This window comes from Moschus berezovskii, chromosome 11 (genome assembly GCF_049115385.1).
Source record: "Moschus berezovskii isolate FMDL1 chromosome 11, NW_MosBer_1.0, whole genome shotgun sequence".
Taxonomy (NCBI): Eukaryota; Metazoa; Chordata; class Mammalia; order Artiodactyla; family Moschidae; genus Moschus; species Moschus berezovskii.
In genome coordinates, this window is record NC_142470.1 from 105,230,338 (window position 1) to 105,253,694 (window position 23,357).

Here is a 23,357-nt window from a genome sequence, read left to right on the forward strand (position 1 = left end):
CAATATTTAATATATATGCATTATACAATCCAAAATGCAACATACAAAAAAGCAAGCAAACATGATCAATTCTCAAGGTAAAAGGCAATCGATAGACCACAGAATTGAGATGACTCAGGCATTGGAATAATCAGATAAAGACTTTAAATTAGTAGTCATAACCGTAGTGTGAGTGCCAAGTCGCTTCAGTCGTGTCCAATTCTTTGCAATGCTATGGACCATGGCCCACCAGGCTCCCATAGGATTCTCTAGGCGAGAATACTGGAGTGGGTTGCCTTCCCCTTCTCCAGAGGATCTTCCTGACCCAGGGCTGTGGGATGTGTTCAAGTCTTCAGACTCACATAGCTTTTAGCTTATGTGGCCACAGACAAAAATGGAAGATGACCAGCACCCTTTTGATGTTCCCACCTAGTTGGATTTTGCTTGGGACCCTCCATTCTCATGGAATTTCTATTTTTAGAAATGCAGTCAGTATATCAAAGAGGATGGCCCAACATCATTGATAGATGGTGAATATCATCTGACTGTTCCTTGGTTTTCAACCAGAGGAGGTATGTAAGCACTCCTTTCCATGGGCAATCAGAATGACCTACTGCCAGTCTGAAATGGTCTCTAAGAGATGGGACTAGAACAGCAGAAAGGAGAAACGGGACCAAGTGCTATCCAGGTGGTTGTGTGAGCTTGGGCACTATATTAACATTTCTGGGCTTCAGTTTCTGAGTGTGCAAAATAAGAGGACAAAATAAATGATCTCTTGAGAGTCCCTTGGACTTCAAGGAGATCCAACCAGTCCATCCTAAAGGAGATCAGTCCTGGGTGTTCACTGGAAGGACTGATGCTGAAGCTGAAACTCCAATACTTTGGCCATCTGATGTGAAGAGCTGACTCACTGGAAAAGACTCTGATGCTGGGAGGGATTGGGGGCAGGCAGAGAAGGGGACAACAGAGAATGAAATGGCTGGATGGCATCACCAACTCGATGGACATGAGTTTGAGTGAACTCCGGGAGTTGGTGACGGACAAGGAGGCCTGGCATGCTGTGATTCATGGGGTCGCAAAGAGTCAGACACGACTGAGTGACTGAACTGAACTGAACTGAACTGAATGTGCTCTAATATCTGTCTATGAGAGTCTTAGCCTTAGTAGACTTTCTGCGGTACTAGAGAAACTGTCAGGTCGCATGCGTACAAGGGCAGGAACACAAGCATGATACCCTGGCTTGTAGTTTTTACAACATAACAGAAAAGTCACGGTCAGAACTGTGACATGCAGAGTTTTCCATCATAATTACCCCAAAGAGATGCCCACACCACAGTTTCCTACAGTCAGTTCCTTGATGGAAGATTCCATGTACAGTATATTCTTGTTATTGATAGAATTCAAAATCTTGAAAATTCAGAATATGCCAAATTAAATCAGATGTCACATAAATACCTCACCTTTACATAAATTTAATTTCCAAAGCCACCCTGCTTCACACCATCAGTGTTCATATCAAAGACCAATCAGCCAGGGAGATGCTGTTGGTCCCTGAAGCATGAGACAGTCTTATCAGCTCCAGATCAATAACAACCTATTATTTATAAAAGATTTCCACATTGATTCTAGAAAGCCATTTTTCTCCTTTAGATTTCATCAGTATAACAGACCAGTGGTTTATTAGAACCTATGCTTAATTCATCTAAAACTCCTTTTTAAAATTTGAAATAAGAATAATCACATAATGTATTTACCTAGCCTCTTTTTATCTCTAGATTCCAAATATTGATTCTGTCAACCAGAGAGCTTCTCTTAGCCAGAAGCTGATAAATATGATTGCTCTCTACAGCTCCACAGGTACAAATCTGTGAAGTCATTTGCCCGAAATCAGAGCACTCTTTTTTACCCTCCTATAGTTGTCACTCACTTCCCAATGCATCTAATACAGAAAAACCACTCACTCTGTGAAGACCTTCCCTGCAAGGGTAATAGCAATGAATGGAAGCGACACAGAGGGCTGCTTGTGTTCATTTTTAACACACTGAAAATGCTACCTAAGCAATTGCCTTTCTGGGATTTCCTTGGTGGTCCAGTGATTAAGACTCTACCCTTTCAAAGCAGGGGGCTTGGGTTCAATCCCAGGTTGGGGAACTAAGATCCCGCATGCTGTGAGGCACTGCCAGAAAACACCCCCCCAAAACCCTGCCTTTCTAAACAGCCAGAAAGTATCATCCCTCCTTCACATCGTTCCCACACCCTGAGGTTCACCTGAAAGGACCATTGCAGCTACTACAGGGCTTTGCACACTCACGTTCACTCTGCTCTTGTTTCCAACTGTTGCTGCTACTGGCAAAAACTCGCTCCTGGCTGTTTCTATAGCATGGAGCTGTATGGAAGGAACCTCTCACTGCCACTCTGATTCTTCCATATCCCTGCACAGGCAACTCAGCTACACCACAGAGAGAGCAGAGAAGCCTCGGCAACACAGACCTATGGGGGCCAGCTTTAATACATGGATTCATTCACAGAAATAGAGCACTGGTCTCTCAGGATGGTAGGATACCAGTCAGGGCAGCTAGATACCTCATCCCTTCAGCCACAATGCCAACGGCACCTTTCCAGAGAGATGACATCCTGATATTTTTGAATCTTTCCAAAGACTTCATATTTTTAAAAAAATATTTATTTGGCTGCACTGAGTCTTAGTTGCAGCACACGGGATCTTTAGTTGCTCTATGTGTGATCTAGTTCCCTGAGCAGGGGTCAAACCCAGGTCCCCTGCATTGGGAGCGTGCAGTCTTAGCCACTGGACTACCAAAGACTTTAGAGACACAGCCCATACCAGAGGATATTCCCTGACCTGCCCCTTTTCTGCCATAAGGCAACCAATCATATGCACAATACAAGCATGCTATTGGGCTTGAAAAGAAATCTGTGGAGGACGAGAGTCACGGGGGATGGAGAATGAGAGAACGAGAAATGCCAACACTAAATAAACAAGCCAGCCTAACTGTAGGCTTGCGCGCATGGGAGTACCTGCAGGCCAGTTTCAGTGAGGGAGTCAGATGGGCAGTGATGCTGGCACTTAGGGATGCTGTTCTCTGGGTAACTTGATTCTGCCTTGTTTCCAAAATTCAGAGACTCTAATTCACTCTTTAGCCAGATTCAGTTATCAAGCGATGTATCAACAGACACAGGATCCAAGATGCAATGCTCTCCTTTTGTTTTATTACTTAGTTTCAAGTTCATGTTCTCAGGTTTGCATTGGTGGGGTGGAGATCACTAAATGTTTGATGCTTTAGCATTTTCCACTTAACAAACAGCATGTTTTCACATCAGGTACAGAATATACTTCTACGATGTAAGTAGAACTAGTCTTTGGCTCAAAATCTTGTAAAATCACTGTATTTTTTCCTGCCTCAAATCACTGAACTCAGCTGCAAACAACCCCCAAACAGTACTAGCAGCAGATCCAACATGCTTCTCTGGCCATATTTTGTCCTTAAAGCCAAGTAAAGTCTGACTGCTGTGATCAAGATACTACATGTAGGGCCAGGGATGTTCTGACCTTTACTCTCCATAGAGTACCTAATTATGAGACCAGAACATTTGGAAACTGTTTTGAAACCTAGTGAGGAGAACAAGGCCAGCCTGGAGCATTTTCTGACCTACTCTCTCTGTCCTCTCATTTATATGTAGAGGGGTTTGCCCCACCACAAGAGTATCCAGGATCTGCGTCCCTTTTAGAAATGGGTTCTGGAGAGAAAATGAGAAAAAGACCTTATAGGAAGATGTAAACCAAGGGTGGCAAACTCCTGCCCAGTCCCTCGAGGCAGCACAATGGGAGTGACCGACCTACTGTTGCTCTTGTTGGTGTTCAGTTGCTGCTGCTGCTGCTGCTAAGTCACTTCAGTCGTGTCCGACTCTGTGTGACCCCACTGACGGCAGCCCACCAGGCTCCCTCGTCCCTGGGATTCTCCAGTTGCTAAATTGTGTCAAATTCTTTGCAAACCCAGGGACTGTAGCCCACCAGGCTCCTCTGGCCATGGGATTTCCCAGGCAAGAATACTGGAGTGGGTTGCCATTTCCTTCTTCATTTCTTCTACACATGGCAGAGAGTTGAAAAGACTTGGAGAGTTTTCCTTTCTAGGAAATTTGCATTTTAGCAGGAGTCAAACTGTAAAGCCATAGAAGTGAAGCTCTAAGTGGAATTTCCTGTCACAGCTCCCTCCATTTCAAGAGAAAGCTAAGTCTCCTTGCAAGATTTCTCAAGCACAGCAGGTCAGTGCTGGGTTCCTGAGGAGTCCATCCATGAGCCCAGGGCTTAAGAGGGAAGCTGCAGCCAGGAGAACGTGCAGAGAATTATTGTCCCATTTCAGAAGTTATGTCGTGGCTGACTCTTTTTCTATCCCATGGACTGTAGCTTGCCAGGCTACTCTGACACTTAGTTGTACTTTCAAATCCAAACCAGGGTTGGCAAGTGCTTTTGCAGAGCTTTGTTACCCTCCTCCTCAGGGAATTTCATAATGTTAGAAAACACATGAGCAATACATGTCTGCAAATTTCTGTGCAGTTTCTAATCCCCTCTCCAGGGGCGGCTTGGCCTCACCCTCATCCTGGTGTGGTTCCTCGAGCTGTGTAAGCATCTGCTTACAAAGCATAGGAAACAATGATAGGATGAAGCCCTGAATGGCCTTCAGTCCAGCACACAGCAGCACTGGATTCGGGAGACTTAACCACTCTGATAGTAAAGTCTCCAACTAAACCTCAATCCATAGCGACTCAAAGGGCTTTTGTGGAAGGGTGAAATTTTTTAGGGTCTTTCTTTTTTTTCGGTAGGGAGTTGGTGATGGACAGGGAGGCCTGGCGTGGGGTCGCAAAGAGTCGGACACGACTGAGTGACTGAACTGAACTGAAAGTGTGTAAGTCTCTCAGTAGTGTCTGACTCTTTGCCACCCCATGGACTGCAACCCACCAGGCTCCTCTGTCCATGGAATTCTCCAGGCAGGAACACTGGAGTAGGTTGCCATTCCCTTCTCCAGGGGATCTTCCCGACCCAGGGACTGAACGCAGGTCTCCTGCATTGCAAGCAGATACTTTACCATCTGAGCCACCAGGGTAGTAGCAAAGGAACCTACCTAATAAATATGCATTAGACGCTGAATCAAATTATTTCTGTAGCTTGAAAAGCACACTTGTAACATCTTCTCAGGGAATATTCCCTTATTGTTCTTTTAGGGAAGAATCAAAGAGAGGAAAACTTGAAAAGGTTTTAAATATTTAAACCTGAACATTACTGCAGCTCTGAGGTCTGTACTTGGGATGTTACTGATAGTTATCCACAGGCAGGTACTCCAGAGATGCACATACTAGAGCCACTTCTGTGCCATTGCCCGGAGTGTGGACCACCACCAGCTGACTGCTGTGGTTGTACAGAAATATCTCAAGGGAGGTGATGGTATAAATAGAAATGCTGGGCCTTTAAGAAAACTTTTCAAAAGAATCTCTGTGCTGCTTACTCTGGTCCACCCATCTGCCCCTAGGTCCATTCTCTGCCCTGCCATGCCCCATGTTCCAGAAGGCTGACCCCTCCAAGGACAACATGACCCAATTTCTCTTATTGACTTACTTTCTGATAGGCTGAGCCAATGGGAGGAGGAAGGTCAGAGGGCAGCAGGGAGAGAAGGGCCGGGGCACTGGTTCCAACCTCCCTCCCTGTCTTTTGTCTCTCAACAGATACCCACCCTCCCTCCCCCCGCCACTAGTGGACTGCACGCTTGCAGGCTCCAGTACCATATTTCCCTCCACCGCTGAAGTCCAGAGGTGCTGACAACTTCCTGCTTTGCCAGTACTGGGGTGAAATCCCCTTTCAGCTGCCTTGGCCTGCCTCCCCCTCTGCAAACAGTCCCTTCATTAACATTTCTTCACTTGAAGTAACTGAATGAGATTCTGTTTCCTGCCTGGACCCTGCTTATAAGCCCTCTGCACTCAATTTTCCTCTTACAGCCATTGAAGTCAATGACCACACCCAAACCTGCTTAGGGTAGAATTTATGCCAATGAAAAAAGGATGAAAACTTCCCTGGTGGCCCAGTGGTGGAGAATCTGCCTGCCAGTCAATGCAGGGGACCTGGGTTTGATTCCTGGTCTGGGAAGATTCCACTTGCCGCAGGGGAACCTAAGACCACGAGTCCCAACTACTAAGCCCATGTGCTGCAACTACTGAAGCTGAGCGTCCCAAGAGCCCGTGCTCTGCAATAAGAGAAACCACTGCAGTGAGAAGCCCACGAACAGCCACGAAGAGTAGCTCCCACTCGCTGCAACTAGAGAAAGCCCCTGAGCAGCAATGAAGACCCAGCACAGCCACAAATAAACAAACAAAATTAAAAAAGAAAAAAAAGACAAGCCTTATGGCAGGGGAGTACTGGGGTCCACCCAGCTGAAATCTCTAGCCAAGAGGGTTGCCTTCAGCTTTAGAATAAAAAGAATCAAGGTGCTGATTTTTGTTCCTGGAGCTGATAACCCCCCTTTCCACTCCTGAACATCAGGGTACTAGACAGAAAACTTTCTGGATACTATTTAGAGTTGGGAGTTTTTCTTTCCTTTTTTGAATTTCCTCCATTGGCTGGTCTTCCTGAGCAGGATCCACTCCTAAAATCCCCAGCTAACCATGGCACTATCATGACATGGGCAGCATCTTCTCTTTGGCATCCTTGCCCATCACATCCAGGCGCCTCACTGTCTCTGGGATTTCAGCCTCACACTGGCCAGGTATCCTACCATCATCATCTCACAGGAGCCCATCGTGGGTCTGGTTTCCAGATGTTCACTTATCGCCTGAATGTGCATGTGTCATTCTTTGTGTGAGGGCATCGCGGATGCACAATCCAGACTTGCTAATTCCCCGCCTGCACACCAGGGGACCTTCTATGTCACCGTCTCCAGGAAGTCAGTCCTCCTATCAGACTCAAGTATCAGCAGAAGAGACTACAGTTTTCACTCGTGGAAAGAGAGAAGCTGGCTAGTCATAAAGGGTTAAGGTGTGATGCCTCCCTTTAAAGAGGGAATACTGAGAGCTGTATAAAGATGGGTTATGAGGCAGGAATGCCAGACAACTGGTTCAATTACTGTTTGGGAGAAAACATAACAAATGACTGTACTTATTCTGACTTCATTTTATACAACTCAAAGAAATTTCTAAGTCTCCCGAACTACTGTTCTCTGTGTAATGTAAAAGTCACAATACAATATAATGTTTTCAAACCCAAGCGGTTCCTTTTCATCACTCCATTCTCCCACTCCCTTCTCACCCAGTCTCACCCACATCCTCCCACCGGCGGTGCATTTTCCTAAGCTCTCTTTCTCCTGCACAATATTCCACAGAATGAAACACTTAATTAGCTATTTCTCAAAGCCAAAGACTCCAGATTCCTTGCTGGTCACAACTTGGAGTAATAACCATGTGTGGCCAGCTGGGTCAGTTCATTTTCAAGGTCTCTATTCAGGTTGTTCACAGATGCTTATAGTTTAACAAGATTTTCCACCACCATGTGTTTCAAGGCAGCCAAGGTTATGACTGGGGCTGCCCTACACCAGGCTCCCAGGGAGAACTCGGGGAGGTTAATTATATCTTGGATGCCCTTGGTGCTTTCCACCGTCCAGCAGCCCTGAGGGCTCAGGATGGGCTAATGCTGAACTCTTCAATCATGGCAACAAGAGCAGTGCTGGTGAAGGGAGCTTCCAGTGGAATTTTAAAAGTTCAGAATTAAGGGACTTCCCTGGTGGTGCAGTGGTTAAGACTCTGTGCTTCCAATGCAAGAGGCATGAGTCTGATCTCTGGTTGGGGAACTAAGATCCCACATGCCATGCAGTGCGGCCAAAAATAAAATAAATACCAGGAAGATATTTCTTCATTAAAAAAATAAAATAAAAGTTCAGAATTAAGACCTCTCCTTGTCTCCAAGGATGCCACAGGATGAGTGGATTACAGAAACAGGGAGAACAGTTAAGCATGGGATGTGCCCAGTATAATGTGCCGGGCAGAGCAGGTGAAATAATGATTCACACCCTACATCTGATCTTGCAAAGAACTGCCAGGGCAAGTCTGAGTGGAAAAGCAGGGCGCAATCTAGCCAGACACTGCCATGTATAGCCACTTCTCCCCGCCACTAATCCTGACCAACAGAAAAATCATGAAGCTGTCCCAAGCTCAGGAACCAATGTGGTGTCTACTGCTGGGTGCCAACATACGGCAGGGGAAAGTATCTGAGAGCCACAGCCCCTCAGGCTCCATGATGCAACCTCGAGTGGATCAAATACAGTGACCACTCCCTTCTGAACACACATGGGCATTTCTGATTGCATCTCATGCCAACCAACTTTGACCACCTTTTGCTGTGTTATCAATAAACTCTAGGGGATCTTAATGAAAACCAGAGGGTTTCTTCCTCTCCAAATTACAATCATTGATCAAAATCTTTGGCCTTTGCTATTAGAATTTAAAATGAGATGCTAGTTATATCTGAATCAATAAAGATGACTGCATATGTGATGGATTTTTCACTGCAGGATCTCAAAAAGTCTTGCAATCCTGAGCTTTGATCCCAACCATTTTTCACACAGAAAGGTTGACACCTGTTAGTGGGTCATGAAATCAATTCAGATAGAAATGAACTAAAAATATCACACAATACATCACATACAGTAAGGAGAAGCATTATCTTAAGAAATTTATACAGAAAATCTTCCTTTGCAGACGGCCACGCTCAGAGTGGAAGAAACTCTGTGGATCAGCTGCCAAGTATGAACCTCTCCTACCCATTCCTTACTTATGGACAATTGTTCTGGGCACATGGGCGCTGCCCTGAGCAGACAGTGGGGGCTTTGGACGTCCGATAAAGTGACAGGGCAGTGAAAGGACATCTTTAATCCTTGACCAAGAAAGAGGGTAGCAGTGGACCCACCAATACCATTGCATGAATTCAATGTCTTCTCTCACTGTGGCTCTCACATCAAGTTCCCGCCATCTTTTTCTCCTTTCCTTTCTATGAAGATCTTTAAACTAAACTCTTCAATTCCTATATTTATTTTCTCAACTTCTACCCACTCCTCCACCTTCTGCAAACTGGCTTCCACTCCCCAAATGCCACCGAAACTGTTCTGGCTAGGGTCATTACTGATATCCCTCTTGAAAGTCAAATGGCTTTCAGACATCATCCTGTATGATTATTTCAAAACTCCTCAGTAATTCATTAATCATAAAAATAGCAATGATGGACAATGTGTGTTGAGAGAGCGTTTTCCTGTTGAACATTTAATGCTGCACACTGTTCTGAGCATATTATGTGAGCTGTCTCATAACCATCTTGCAGGTGGCCATTATGATTTTTCTCATGTAAGGATGAAGGACCTAGGCTTTGACAGCCTAAGGAAGGTCCCTCACCTGGAATGTGGCAGTGCTGAGACTTGAATTCAGGTCTTTCTGACTCCAGGCCCAGGGCTCTTGCCACCTCTCCTCCTTAGCTCCAGCATCATAGCTCCCTACTTGGAGCTTTTGCTTCTCTAGCTGTCCTGTATTGGCCCCTTTAGTCTCCCTTTCTCATTACCTCAAAGAACCTTCAAATCTGGCTCCTTAACTCAGGCTTTTCTCCTAAACTCCAAACATGTGGCTGCCTATTGGCCATTCTCACCCAGATGCCCTGGGGACATCCAAGAATCAAGAGGACCTAAAGTGAGTTTCCTTTCCTTTCCTCTCATGGTACCTTTTCCTTCTGTTCTTCCGTTTATTTATTCATTCAGATATTTGGGAGTGCTTACAAGGTGTCAAGCAATACTTCAGCAATACTAGAAATACCTAGAACACAATGGACCAAGTTCCACTCTTATTCTAGTGGAGGATGCAGATCATGAACAAATACATACATAATGTCAGGTGGTGAAATGTGCTGTGAAGAAAACAAACACGTGGTGAGGGTAAGAGAATGACAGGGTGTTTAGGAGGGCTGTCTCCTCAAGAAGCAGAGGTGATGCGGACGTGGCGGTTAACAGCGCCTCTGTCTCTCAGCTGTCCAAGGTGGGAAGTTTGTGGGTGTTCTCAACTTTGCCCTCTGGCTCACTCCACACATTCACTTGCCACCAACTCACGCCTTTTTCACCTAAACCCTCCACACTGTACTGGCTTGGCTCAAGGATCAAAGTCTCTGAGTCTGCACCTGGTTTTGGTCTTTCCCCGCTACATTGAGCCTTATCTTGCTGCCAAAATAATCTTTCCAAAACAAAAATCTGTTCATGTTTTCTGCTTGCTGTAAATCTCTCACTGGTACTCATTTCCTACAAGATAGAGTCCCTGATTCTAGGAGAGATTTTCAGTTCCCTGTATTCTGGGTCCATCTTCCCTTTTCCTGTCTTGTCTCCTGCCACACCCCTGGTGAATATACCATGTTCTTCCCCTGTACCTGTCTTTGCACACACAAGCTGTTTCTCTCACTCAGAACACTTCTTACACTCCCACCCTCAAATCCCTACACATCCTTCTGGATCAAATTCAATCACCCCCTTCCGTGAAGACTTCCTCAACTCCCCAGCCAGAATTGTTCGCTTTTCCCCATCTTCCAGTTGTTCTATGGCTACCCCTCTACTGTCATATTTGTAATACTCTGATAAAAGGGTCTGGGTTTCATTCCTTTAATAAATACTTTTGAGCACCCACGATGTGTCAGGCATCATTCTCAGTGGATGTAGCTATGGATACAGCTATAAGTGAGGCCAAACAAGATCTCAGCTCTCATGGAGATTATGTTCTAATACAGTATGTCTCCTACATTGGGCTGAACCCATGTCTCCAATGGTATTAACAAGCCCCTATTTTGTGTTCAATGTATAGCTTCACCTTGGCAGATCCCAAGGAAAGAGAGAAGAATGTGACAGGCTACACTGCCTGAGATCACCTGTGCCATGAATCTGATCCATGGTAGGGAGTAAACAAATATTTTTGAATGAAGAAATTGTGGAAATTATTTTACTTCCCACTCTATGGACAAGAGAATAAAGAAATAGAACAATTAATTCATATCCCATGAACAATGAGCCTTTGAATCCCACAAATCTAGACAAATTCAGAACACACTCTATTCTGAATCACAAGAGGCTTTTCACTACATTAGCAACACTCCCATTTTTAAATTTAATGTAAAGTATAGATGAAAGAATGCTGCTGCTGCTGCTGCTCAGTCATTCAGTTATGTCTGACTCTTTGAGACCCTTTGGACTGTAGCCCTTCAGGCTCTTCTGTCCATGGAATTTCCCAGGCATGGATACTGGAGTGGGTTGCTGTTTCCTCCTCCATGTGACCTTCCTAACCCAGAGTTCAAAAGCGTGAAAATTCTGCTGTTAGGTAGTAACCTCTTCAGAGGTTAACATGGGAAAGTCCATCATTTAAGACCTGTAATGGTCTGTTTTCTCAACTAGAATAAGAGTGGGACTTGGTCCCTGTGTTTAAGTACTTCTAGTGCTTAGAATAGGGCTTGGCACCTCAGAGGAACTCATAAATATTTCAATGAATAAATGAAGGGACAAACAGAGAGGAAGAGGCATGATGAAAGAAGAGATCTCCAGGGAGAGGGAATTAATTCATTTTCAGTCTTCTTGATTCTTGGGTGTCCATGGGACATCTAGGTGTGAAAGGCCAACAGACAGCCACACATTTGGGGTCAACAGATGGTGCATTCCAAGGAAAGACTGAACAACTCTTTGAGGGGCTCACTTTGTTTGAATAAAAACAACAGTAAGAATCCCAATACATATAAATAAATAAAACAGAATAAGTAAAAACAAAAATAAAGATATGATAAAACCTTTACATTCTGCAGAAAAGAAATAGCTTTCTACACTGAAGGGGGAAAAAACATTTTCAGGGGAAAAATTAAATAAAAATAAGCAAACAAAACACAACAATCTATAATAGCAAAAACAGAATTTAAAACCAGGCAAAGTCAGTATCATTTAGCAAAGACCAAAATAAAAAATAGATGAATCTCAAAGATCAATTCCTTGGATATATTTTTTATGACATCAAATGGTGAAGATGTGAAAATTATACAGAAGTCAGTAGGATTCTGGATGAACTATTTCAGGTCTACACACACTCTACTACAGTCAGCAAGAGAATATTTATTATACAGGCAGCAAGTATTTAGAGCCCCCAGGTATTTATGTTCTTTGGGCCAAGAGTCCCACTCCTAAGAACTTATCTTAACAAAACAGTTCAACTATATGCACCATAGAAACATGAGAAAGGAAAACTGAAAAAAGCTAACAACACCCAAATGTCCAACATTCAGTGAAGAGTTAAACCAATGAGGGTAGTTACACACCATGGAATATCATGTAACCACAAAAAATATCAATCTGATGGTTCAGGAAAAACAGAAAAAAGTATATAAGACAATGCTAAAGTGAAAAGTAGAATATAAAATGATTATGGACACTCTGTGTCTATGTGTAAAATTTATTCAAGGAAGAAAAACAATTAAAAGTAAATGACTGAGGATTTAAAGATGATGGAGGAGTAGGTGGACATGGAGTACATCTCTCTCCATGGATACATCAGGAACACACCTTCAGACACAGAAGTGCATGCAGAAAGCCAGCTGAGAGCAGATAGGAGTACCTGACAAGTGGAAAAGAATATATAGAATCACACAAAACTTGGCAGGATGAAGGAACTAGGGGGAAAAACAGGAGTGTTAGCAAGACTGGACCTGCCCTCGATGGGTGGGGGAACGGGGTCTGATCCCCATATCGGGGCAACTGTCTGAGTCAGAGGAGAAACGTTTAAGTCTGAGAGGGAAACAGCTGATCTGTGGCAGCCTAAATGGAATGAGAGTCAGACAGTCCCTGCCACAGCCATATATACTCCGGACAGGGACGAGGTCCCCTGGAAGGCTCAGTGACTGGGAGCTGGAGTTTAGGGGTTGTAGAACAATCCCAGGGCAAGGGCTGCTGTTGATTGCGGAAAGCCGGATCGAGGGGATGTGAGGGAGGAGATTGTGGTGAGAAACGCCTGTGGAGGAAAGCTGGGTAGCTGTGGAAGCAAGGCAATACCGCTGAGTCATGCATAGTGGGTGGAGCCATCACCATAGCCTCTCTTCCCCCTCACAGCCAGCAGCAGCAGCTGAACAATAGAGAGGCTGGTCCAGAGAGTGCCCGATGCACTGAACTACAGAATAGGACCCCACCCAGGGTGCTCCTTTAAGTGCCTGACACCCAGATCTACAGAGTAGGACCCCAACCAGGGGGACCCCTCTATGTGCCTGATGCAGCAAACAACAGAGAAGGACCCCAGGCAAGGAAGCCCTCTAAGTGCCTGAACAGGCAGAGCTATGGAGAAAGACTGGCCAAAAAGGCCATTTAATTGCCAGCTACAAGAGGCTTGAAGAAAGACTCTCTGATAGGGCCATAACTCCTACAGCAGAGGCAGTCCGTGTCCCTGCACATTTGGTGCCACCAGGCTCCCTGCAAGCCAAGCAGCTGCACCACCTTCATGCTCAACTCTTACTGGGGCAGAGCTGCCACAGACAAAAAAAGTCTTGCGTCTATGCACACAGGATTGCTTCCGTCACGTCCAACTCTTTGCGGCCCCGTAGACTGTGGCCTGCCAGGCTTCTCTGTCAGGGGGTTCTCCAGGCAAGAATACAGGAAGTATTGGCCAATACTGGTTGCCATACTCTTTTAGAGCACTATATTTCCTGCTGTCCTAGCCACCAACTCCCCTGAGTACCTGGTGCTGCCAGAACCCCTGCGACCCAAGCAGCTGAACCAGCTCCACACCTGGCCCTCACTGGGGCAGACCCAAGTCCTCCAGGGCAGCCTCAGGAGCAAACCCCAGTGGATGACCCACATGCAGAAGCGGAAATAAAACCACAATTGAAACCCAGGGGCAGTGTGGCTAAGGAAGAAGACCCTAAACCTTCCCACCAGCTATACAAGCTTCAGATTAAATCCACATGATCAACTAGGCAGACTCTGTGTCTATAGAATATATAAAAGGACACTGAGAGCTTCCACAAAATAAAATGCACCAGTTCTGATAGCTGTGGACATTGGAGGCAAGAACACATAGGAGTAGGAACAGATTAGAATCTGAGCTGCCCCCACAACAGGTCCAGAGATCAGCACAGTGTTGGAAGGCCTCCTAGCGAGGTGAGGTGGATTGTGACTCCCAGAGAAGGAAAGGACTCTGAGAGCAGTGACTCAAGAAAACCATCTGTTTTTCCTATGTTTTGACTTGTTCTGTAGATCCGTTGGATTATTTTTTCTTTTTTTTTTCCCCCTTTCCCCCTCCTCTGTTGTAGTTGTCAATTTTATTGGCACTATGAAATCTAATTCAGCTTTTGACCTTTCTCTTTTCTCTTTTTCTCAGTCACATTTTTTATTGTTGTTATAAACCTCTGCCTCTACATTGGGCTTTTGCAGTTCTGTGGAGTTTTCCTTGTTTTTTTCCTTTTCTCTTTTTTTAGTTTTAATTAATTTTTCTATGTTTATTCCTTTGTTTGCTTTACGCACTGTTACTTTCCCCTTGCAGTTAATCTTTAATGTATATAAAACTTCTTTATCTACCTCTATTTAACCTTGCATATCTATTCTTTCTTTTCTTTCTTTCCTTTCCTCTCAACATATTTGTTAGTTTTATTTTCATTGCTTTATTACCCAATTGGCACTTTGCTTTAGTTTTATTTTCCAGTTTGTGCTTTAGTTAGTTTTGCTCTTAACTGGAAGATATAATTTTTGGCTTCCTTTGTTCACCAGATCAATCTATTGTACTTTATTTTTGTTGGACATGTATATATTCAGTCATACTTTTTTATATTCAGTTACACACATATAATTTTTGATTTTGTTTGTTCACCAGGTCAATCTACTGTACTTTGTTTTAGTTGGACTGTTTTGACTTTGCTTATGGGTGCATATGTGTATGTGTATATTCCATTATTTTAATTATTATTTACCTGATTTTGTAACTGCCATTTGTCTGGGGTTCATCTTTGGCTTCTCACTTTGGGGTATTTGTTTTAAGCTCACTTAATGCCATAACAAACCACTTGTGGAAACTTTGTTCCTAACCAGAGATCAAGCCCTGAGTCTTTGGAGTGGGAACACTGACTCCAAGACCCTAGACTACCCAAGAACTAACACTGCTCCTGCTGCTGCTAAGTCACTTCAGTCGTGTCCGATTCTGTGTGACCCCATAGACGGCAGCCCATCAGGCTCCCCTGCCCCTGGGATTCTACAGGCAAGAACACTGGAGTGGTTTGCCATTTCCTTCTCCAATGCATGAAAGTGAAAAGTGAAAGTGAAGTTGGTCAGTCATGTCCAACCCTCAGTGACCCCATGGACTGCAGCCTTCCAGGCTCCTCTGTCCATGGGATTTTCCAGGCAAGAGTACTGGAGTGGGGTGCCATTGCCTTCTCCAGAACTAACACTGCTGCTGCTGCTAAGTCACTTCAGTCATGTCCGACTCTGTGTGACCCCATAGACGGAAGCCCACCAGGCTCCCCCGTCCCTGGGATTCTCCAGGCAAGAACACTGGAGTGGGTTGCCATTTCCTTCTCCAGTGTGTGAAAGTGAAAAGTGAAAGTGAAGTCGCTCAGTCGTGTCCAACCCTTAGCAACCCCACGGACTGCAGCCTACCTAGGGAGTATCAAATAGTGAGAACTCACACAAAGGAAACCACTTGAGTAAAAGACCCAGCATCACCCAACCACCAGTAGCACCCTGTGCAGGACGCCTCATCTAAACAACAAACAAAACAAAAATACAAATCTAATCATCAGCAGACAGGATTATCACCTCATTCAGCCTTGCCCAACAGAGGAAAAACAAACACACACACACACACAACTCAGCACAAATCTCACCCTATTTGAAGCTTACACAAACCACTGGACCAAACTTAGGAGGGCAAAAACCAAAAGGAAGAAAGAATTCAACCCTGAAGCCTAGGAAAAGGTGACCTCATACACAATAAATCAAAAAAAAATTATGAAAAGGCAGAGAAATACTACACAAATGAAGGAATGAACTAGAAAAACAGAAGTCCAGATAAATGAAGAGAAAATAGGCAAATTCCATGAAAAAGGATTCAGAATGATGATAGTAAAGATGATCAAAAACCTTGAAAACAAAATGGAGAAAATGCAAGAATCAATTAACAAAGACCTAGAAGAATTAAAGAATAAACATACAGAGACATACAACACAATTACTGAAATTAAAAATACTCTGGAAAGAATCAATAGCAGAATATCTGAAGCAGAAGAATGAATCAGTGAGCTGGAAGATAAAATGGTGGAAATAATTTCTGAAGAGCAGAATAACCTCTGGGACAATATCAAATACACAAATATTCAAATTATAGGGGTCCCAGAAGAAGAGAAAAAGAAAGGGTATGAGAAAATATTTGAAGAGACTATAGTTGAAAATTTCCCCAACATGGAAAACAAAATAGTCAATTAAGTCCAAGAGGCACAAAGAGTCCCATTCCAAATAAACCCAAGGAGAAACACACCAAGACACATACTAATCAAACTAACAGAATAAACACAAAGAAAGAAAATTAAAAGCAGCAAGGGAAAAGCAACAAGTAATATACAAGGGAAACCCCATATGTTTAACAACCGATCTTTCAGCAGAAACTCTGCAGGCCAGAAGGGAATGGCAGGATATATTTAAAGTACTGAAAGGGAAAAATCTACAACCAAGACTACTGTACCCGGCAAGGATCTCATTCAAAATTGATGGAGAAATAAAAAGCTTTTCAGACAATCAAAAGTTACGAAAAGTTAAGAGAATTCAGTACCACCAAACCAGCTTTATAACAAGTGTTAAAGGGACTTATATAGTCAAGAAATACAAGAGAAGAAAAAAGATCTACAAAATCAACTCCAAACAATTAAGAAAATGGCAATAGCAATGTATATATCAATAATTATTTTAAATGTAAGTGGATTAAATGCTCCAACCAGAAGACACAGACTTGCTGAATGGATACAAAAACAAGACCCACATATACGCTGTCTACAAGAAACCCCCTTCTTTAGACACATATAGGCTGAAAGTGAGAGGATGGAAAAATATAATTCATGCAAATGGGAAGCAAAGGAAAGCTGGAATAGCAATCCTCATATCAGACAAAATAGAGCTTAATATAAAGAATATTACATGAGATAAGGAAGGACAGTTCAATTCAGTTCAGTTCAGTCACTCAGTCGTGTCCGACTCTTTGTGACCCCATGGACCACAGCACACCAGGCCTCCTTGTCCATCACCAACTCCTGGAGTTTACCCAGACTCATATCCATTGAGTTGGTGATGCCATCCAACCATCTCATCTTCTGTCATCCCCTTCTCCTCCTGCTTTCAATCCTTCCCAGCATCAGGGTCTTTACAAATGAGTCAGCTCTTCACATCAGGTGGCCAGAGTATTGGAGTTTCAGCTTCAACATGAGTCTTTCCAAAGAACACTCAGGACTGATCTCCTTTAGGATGGACTGGTTGGATCTCCTTGCAGTCCAAGGGACTCTCAAGAGTCTTCTCCAACACCACAGCTGGAGCATCAATTCTTTGGCACTCAGCTTTCTTTATAGTCCAACTCTCACATCCATACATGACTACTGGAAAAACCATAGCCTTGACTAGACGGACCTTTGTTGGCACTACATAATGATCAAGGGATCAATCCAAGAGGAAGACATAATAATTATAAATATCTATGCATCCAACATAGGAGTACCTCAATACATAAGACAAACACTAACAGACATAAAAGGAGAAATTGACAGTAACAAAATAATAGTAGAAGACTTTAATTAATTAGGAGACTTTAATTAACAGAAAATGAATAAGGAAACACAAGTCTTATATGATACATTAGATGAGCTGGATCTCACTGATATCTTTAGGACATTCCATCCAAATGCAGAAGAATACACCTTCTTCTCAAGTGTACATGGAACATTCTCCAGGATAGATAACATCTTGGATCACAAATCAAACCTCAGTAAATTTAAGAAAACTGAAATTGTACCAAGCATCTTCTCTGACCACAACACTACGAGACTAGATATCATTTATAAGGAAAAAACTGTAAGAAACACAAATACATGGAGATTAAACAATACATTTCTAAATAACCAACAGGTTACTGAAGAAATCAAAAGGGAAATAAAAAACTTTCTAGAAACAAATGACAATGAAAACATGACAACTCAAAACCTATGGGATGCAGCAAAAGCAGTTCTAAGAGGAAAGTTTATAGCAATACAATCCTACCTCAAGAAACAAGAAAAACATTGAATAGACAATCTAACTTTACACCTAAAACAACTGGAAAGAGAAGAACTAAAAAACTCCAAAATTAGTAGAAGGAAAGAAATCATAAAGATCTGAGCAGAAATAAATGAAAAAGAAATGAAAGAAACAATAGTAAAGATTAATAAAACTAAAAGCTGATTCTTCGAGAAGATAAACAAAATAGACAAACCTTTAGCCAAACTCATCAAGGAAAAAAGAAAAAAGAATCAACAAAATTAGAGACGAAAAAGGAGAGGTTACAACAGACAATGGGGTGACCCCCCCATGTCGCACACTGGCAAGGCTGGCAAAATTACAGGGTGTCTCTGAAGAGGGCACCCTGGGGCAAGCACATCTCACTCTCTTGAAGGGGATCCATGACCCTGTCACTCTGCTGTCTGGAGGGGACCATAACCAAGACAGAAAAGTTGTCATATCAGGCAGCTTCTGCACTTGGAGTTGTGTTAACAAATAAATGATGACTTGTTGACCAGAAAACAAAAAGAGAGAGAGAGACTATTATGAACAACTATATGGCAATAAAATGGATAACCTGGAAGAAATGGACAGATTCTTAGAAAAGTTCAATCTTCTAAGACTGGACTAGGGAGAAACAGAAATTATGAACAATCCAGTTATAAGCACTGAAATTGAAGCTGTGATAAAAAAATCTCTCAGAAAACAAAAACCCAGGACCAGATGGCTTCACAGGAGAAGTCTATCAAACATTTAGAGAAGAGCTAATGCCTAGCCTTCTAAAACTCTTTCAAAAAATTGCAGAGGAAGGAATACTTCCAAACTCATTCTATGAAGCCACTATCACCCTGGTACCAAAACCGAGGATGACACAGAAAAAAACTACAGTCCAGTATCACTGATGAACATAGATGCAAAAATCCTCAACAAAATTTTAGCAAACAGAACTCAGCGACACATCAAAAAGCTCATACACCATGATCAAGCTCGGTTTATTACAGGGATGCAAGAATTCTTCAATATACGGAAATCAATAAATGTGATACACCACATTAACAAATTGAAAGATAAAAACCGTATGATAATCTCAATAGATGCAGAAAAAGCCTTTGACTAAATTCAGCACCCACTTATGATTAAAACTCTTCAAAAAATGTGCATAGAAGGAACCCACCTTAACATAGTAAAGGCCATATATGATAAGCCTACAGCAAACATTATTCTCAATGGTAAAAAGTTGAAAGCATTCCCCCTAAGATCAGGAACAAGATGAGGGTGTTCACTTTCACCACTATTACTCAGCATAGTTCTAGAAGCCCTAGCTATCCGTTCCGTTCCGTTCCGTCGCTCAGTCGTGTCCGACTCTTTGCGACCCCGTGGACTGTAGCCTACCAGGCTTCTCCGTCCATGGGATTCTCCAGGCAAGAATACTGGAGTGGGTTACCGTTTCCTTCTCCAGGGGATCTTCCCGACCCAGGGATCGAACCCAGGTCTCCCACATTGGAGGCAGACGCTTTAACCTCTGAGCCACCAGGGAAGCCCAGCAGACAAGAAAAAGAAAAGGAATTCAGATCGGAAAACAAAAAGTAAAGTTCTCACTGTTTGCAGATGACATGATACTGTACATAGAAAACCCTAAAGATAGTATCAGAAAATTACTAGAGCTAATCAGTGAATTTAGCAAAATTGCAGGATACAAAATCAATACACAGAAATCACTTGCATTTTTATATACTAACAATGAAAATACAGAAAGAAATTAAGGAATTAATCCCATTCACCACTGCAACAAAAAGAAATATCTAGGAATGAATTTACCTACGGAGACAAAAGAACTGTACACAGAAAATTGTAAGACACTAATGAAAGAAATCAAAGGTGACATAAACAGATGGAGAGATAGTCCATGTTTCTGGGTAGGGAGAATCAATATTGTGAAAATGACTATATTAACAAATGCAATCTACAGATTCAGTGTAAATCCTAGCCAATTACCAATGACATTTTTCACAGAACTGGAACAAAAAATTTCACAATTCATACGGAAACACAAAAGACCTGAATAGCCAAAGTGGTCTTGAGAAAGAAGAATGGAGCTGGCAGAAACAAACTCCCTGACTTCAGATTATACTACAAAGCTACAGCCATCAAGACAGTATGGTACTGGCACAAAAACAGAAATATAGACCAATGGAACAAGATAGAAAGCCCAGAAATAAACCCATGCACCTATGGGTACCTTATTTTTGACAAAGGAGGCAAGAATATACAATGGGGCAGACAGTCTCTTCAATAAATTGTGCTGGGAAAACTGGACAGCTACATGTAAAAGAGATTAAAACACTTCCTAACACTATACAGAAAAATAAACTCAGAATGGATTAAAGACCTAAATGCAAGACCCGAAACTATAAAACCCTTAAAGGAAAACATAGACAGAACACTTGATTGCATAAATCAAAGCAAGATCTTCTATGACCCACCTACTAGAATAATGGAAATAAAAACAAAAGTAAACAAGTGGGATCTGATTAAACTTAAAAGCTTTTGCACAGTAAAGGAAACTAAGCAAGGTGAAAAGACAACCCTCAGAATGGGAGAAAACAATAGCAAATGAGCCAACTGACAAAGGATTAATTTCCAAAATATACAAGCAGCTCATAAAACTCAATACCAGCAAAATAAACAACCCAATCAAAAAGTGGGAAAAAGACCCAAGCAGACATTTCTCCAAAGAAGACAGATAGCTAACAAACACATGAAAAGATGCTCAACATCGCTCATTATTAGAGAAATGCAAATCAAAACTACAATGAGATATCACCTCATACCAGTCAGAATGGCCATCATCAAAAACTCTACAAACAATAAATACTGGAGAGGGTGTGGAGAAAAGGGTGGCTCAGATGGTAAAGCGTCTGCCTGCAATGCAGGAGACCCGGGTTCGATCCCTGGGTCAGGAAGATCCCCTGGAGAAGGAAATGGCAATCCACTCCAGTACTCTTGCCTGGAAAATTCCATGGACAGAGGAGGCTGGTGGGCTACAGTCCATGGGGTCACAAAGAGTCGGACATGACTGAGCAACTTCACTTTCTTCTTTCTTTCTTGCACTGTCAGTGGGAATGTAAATTGATACAGCCACTATGGAAGAAGGTATGGAGATTCCAAGAAACTAGGAATAAAACCATCACATGACCCAGCAATCCCACTCCTAGGCATATACCCTGAGGAAACCAAAATTGAAAAAGACACATGTATACCATTGTTCACTGCAGTACTGTTTGTACTATTTACAATAGATGAATGGATAAAGAAGTTGTGGTACCTATACACAATGGAATATTACTCAGCCATAAAAAGGAATGTCTTTGAGTCAGTTCTAATGAGGTGGATGAACCTAGAACCTGTTATAGAGAGTGAAGTAAGTCAGAAAGAGAAAGATAAATATTATATTCTAATGGATATATACAGAATCTAGAAAAATGGATCTGAAGAATTTATTCACAGGGCAGCAATGGAGAGACAAAGAGAACAGACTTATGGACCTGGAGAGAGGGGAGAAGAGGGTGAGACGTAACATGGAAACTTACATTACCATGTGTAAAATAGATGGCCAAGGGGAATTTGCTGTATGGCTCAGGAAACTCAGAGAGGGGCTCTGTGTCAACCTGGAGGGGTGGGATGGGGAGGGAGATGGGAGGGGGCTTCAGGAGGGAGGGGATATATGTATACCAAATCCCAGGGATGGGGGAGCCTGGTGGGCTGCCGTCTGTGGGGTCGCACAGTCGGACACGACTGAAGCGACTTAGCAGCAGCATGGCTGATTTATGTTGAGGTTTGACAGAAAACAAAATTCTGTAACGCAATTATCCTTCAATCAAAAAATAAATTAATTTTAGAAAAAGGTAAATTATTCAGGACTTCCCTGGTGGTACAGTGGATGAGAGTCTGCCTGCCAATGCAGGAGACACAGTCTTGACCCCTGGTCTGGGAAGATTCCACATGTCACAGAGCAACCAAGACCGTGCACCACAACCACTGAAGCCCATGTGCTGCAACTACTGAAGCCCAAGCACCCTTGAGCCGTTCTCTGCAGCAAGAGAAGCCACTGCAATAAGTCTACGCACTGCAACAAAGAGTAGCCCCCACTTGCCGCAAACAGAGAAAGCCCACACGCAGTAACAAAGACTGAGCACAACCAAAAAAAATAAAGAAGTAAACGATCCAAGTGGTAATAAATATTAAGGCTGCTAGATAATAAATTTTCTTTTTAGAAGGTCTGTTTTACTAGTAACAATAATTGCTAATACTTATGGAAGATTTTCAATACTAACGACTTTAATTGTTCATTTTCTCATAACAAGCCTATTAATACTATTAATACTCTTATCTTACAAATAAAAGAAAATAAAACCTAAGGTTTAGAGAGAGTCACTACTGGCCAAGATCACATGGGGATTAGGTGGCAGATCTGAGACCAGATGCTGGTCTGGCTCATATCAAAGTCCAGGCTTTTAATCACTCTGTGATACTTCTGGCTTAGTTTTATCTTCCAGTTAAAACATGTATTGTTTAAAAAATAAGGTCAGAGTAAAATCAAATGCCATTTCCTTTCTATTGAAAGAGGTGCTGAGACCTTTGGTGGGTTGGCTGTAACTCTTAGAAATCAATGTGTTGAGAAGTGGAGGAGAGGGATGGCCAACACAGAGATGTCAAGGGCTCAGACCAGGGGGGAGGGAGCAAACACAGACCCCACCATGGTACGCACCTCTTCGAGTGCTTTGCTTACGTAATTCTCCTTCTTGACTGCCTCTTGGAGCTCCATGGCCTGCTGTACGTACATTTTCCCAGCTAGGATTTCATTCTCCAGCATGGACAGCTCCTTCAATGAAATGGGCCAATTCAACCTTTCTAATGCCTCGTTCAAAGCTGCCTTGTTTTCTAAGTACCGCATTGGTTTGTTTGCATCTAACCTAGAGAAGGAAGAAGAAAGAGAAACATAATGTGATCATAACATAAAACATATGGAAAGATGGTTTTTCAGTCAACCCTCCC

General features: G+C 42.7%; 1 protein-coding gene across 8 annotated transcripts in view; it reads right to left on the reverse strand.

Annotated features, from left to right (window-relative positions):
- Positions 1 to 23,357, reverse strand: part of VWA3B (von Willebrand factor A domain containing 3B) — a 200,411-nt gene that overhangs the window by 17,629 nt on the left and 159,425 nt on the right. For all 8 annotated transcript variants that reach the window (XR_016038655.1, XM_055400112.2, XM_055400111.2 and 5 more), the window contains one exon: positions 23,071 to 23,275. Coding sequence is in view for 7 of the 8 variants with exons in the window: in XM_055400112.2 (XP_055256087.2) it covers positions 23,071 to 23,275 (205 nt within the window). In the remaining variant the exon portion in view is untranslated. The remainder of the gene's footprint in view (positions 1 to 23,070; positions 23,276 to 23,357) is intronic.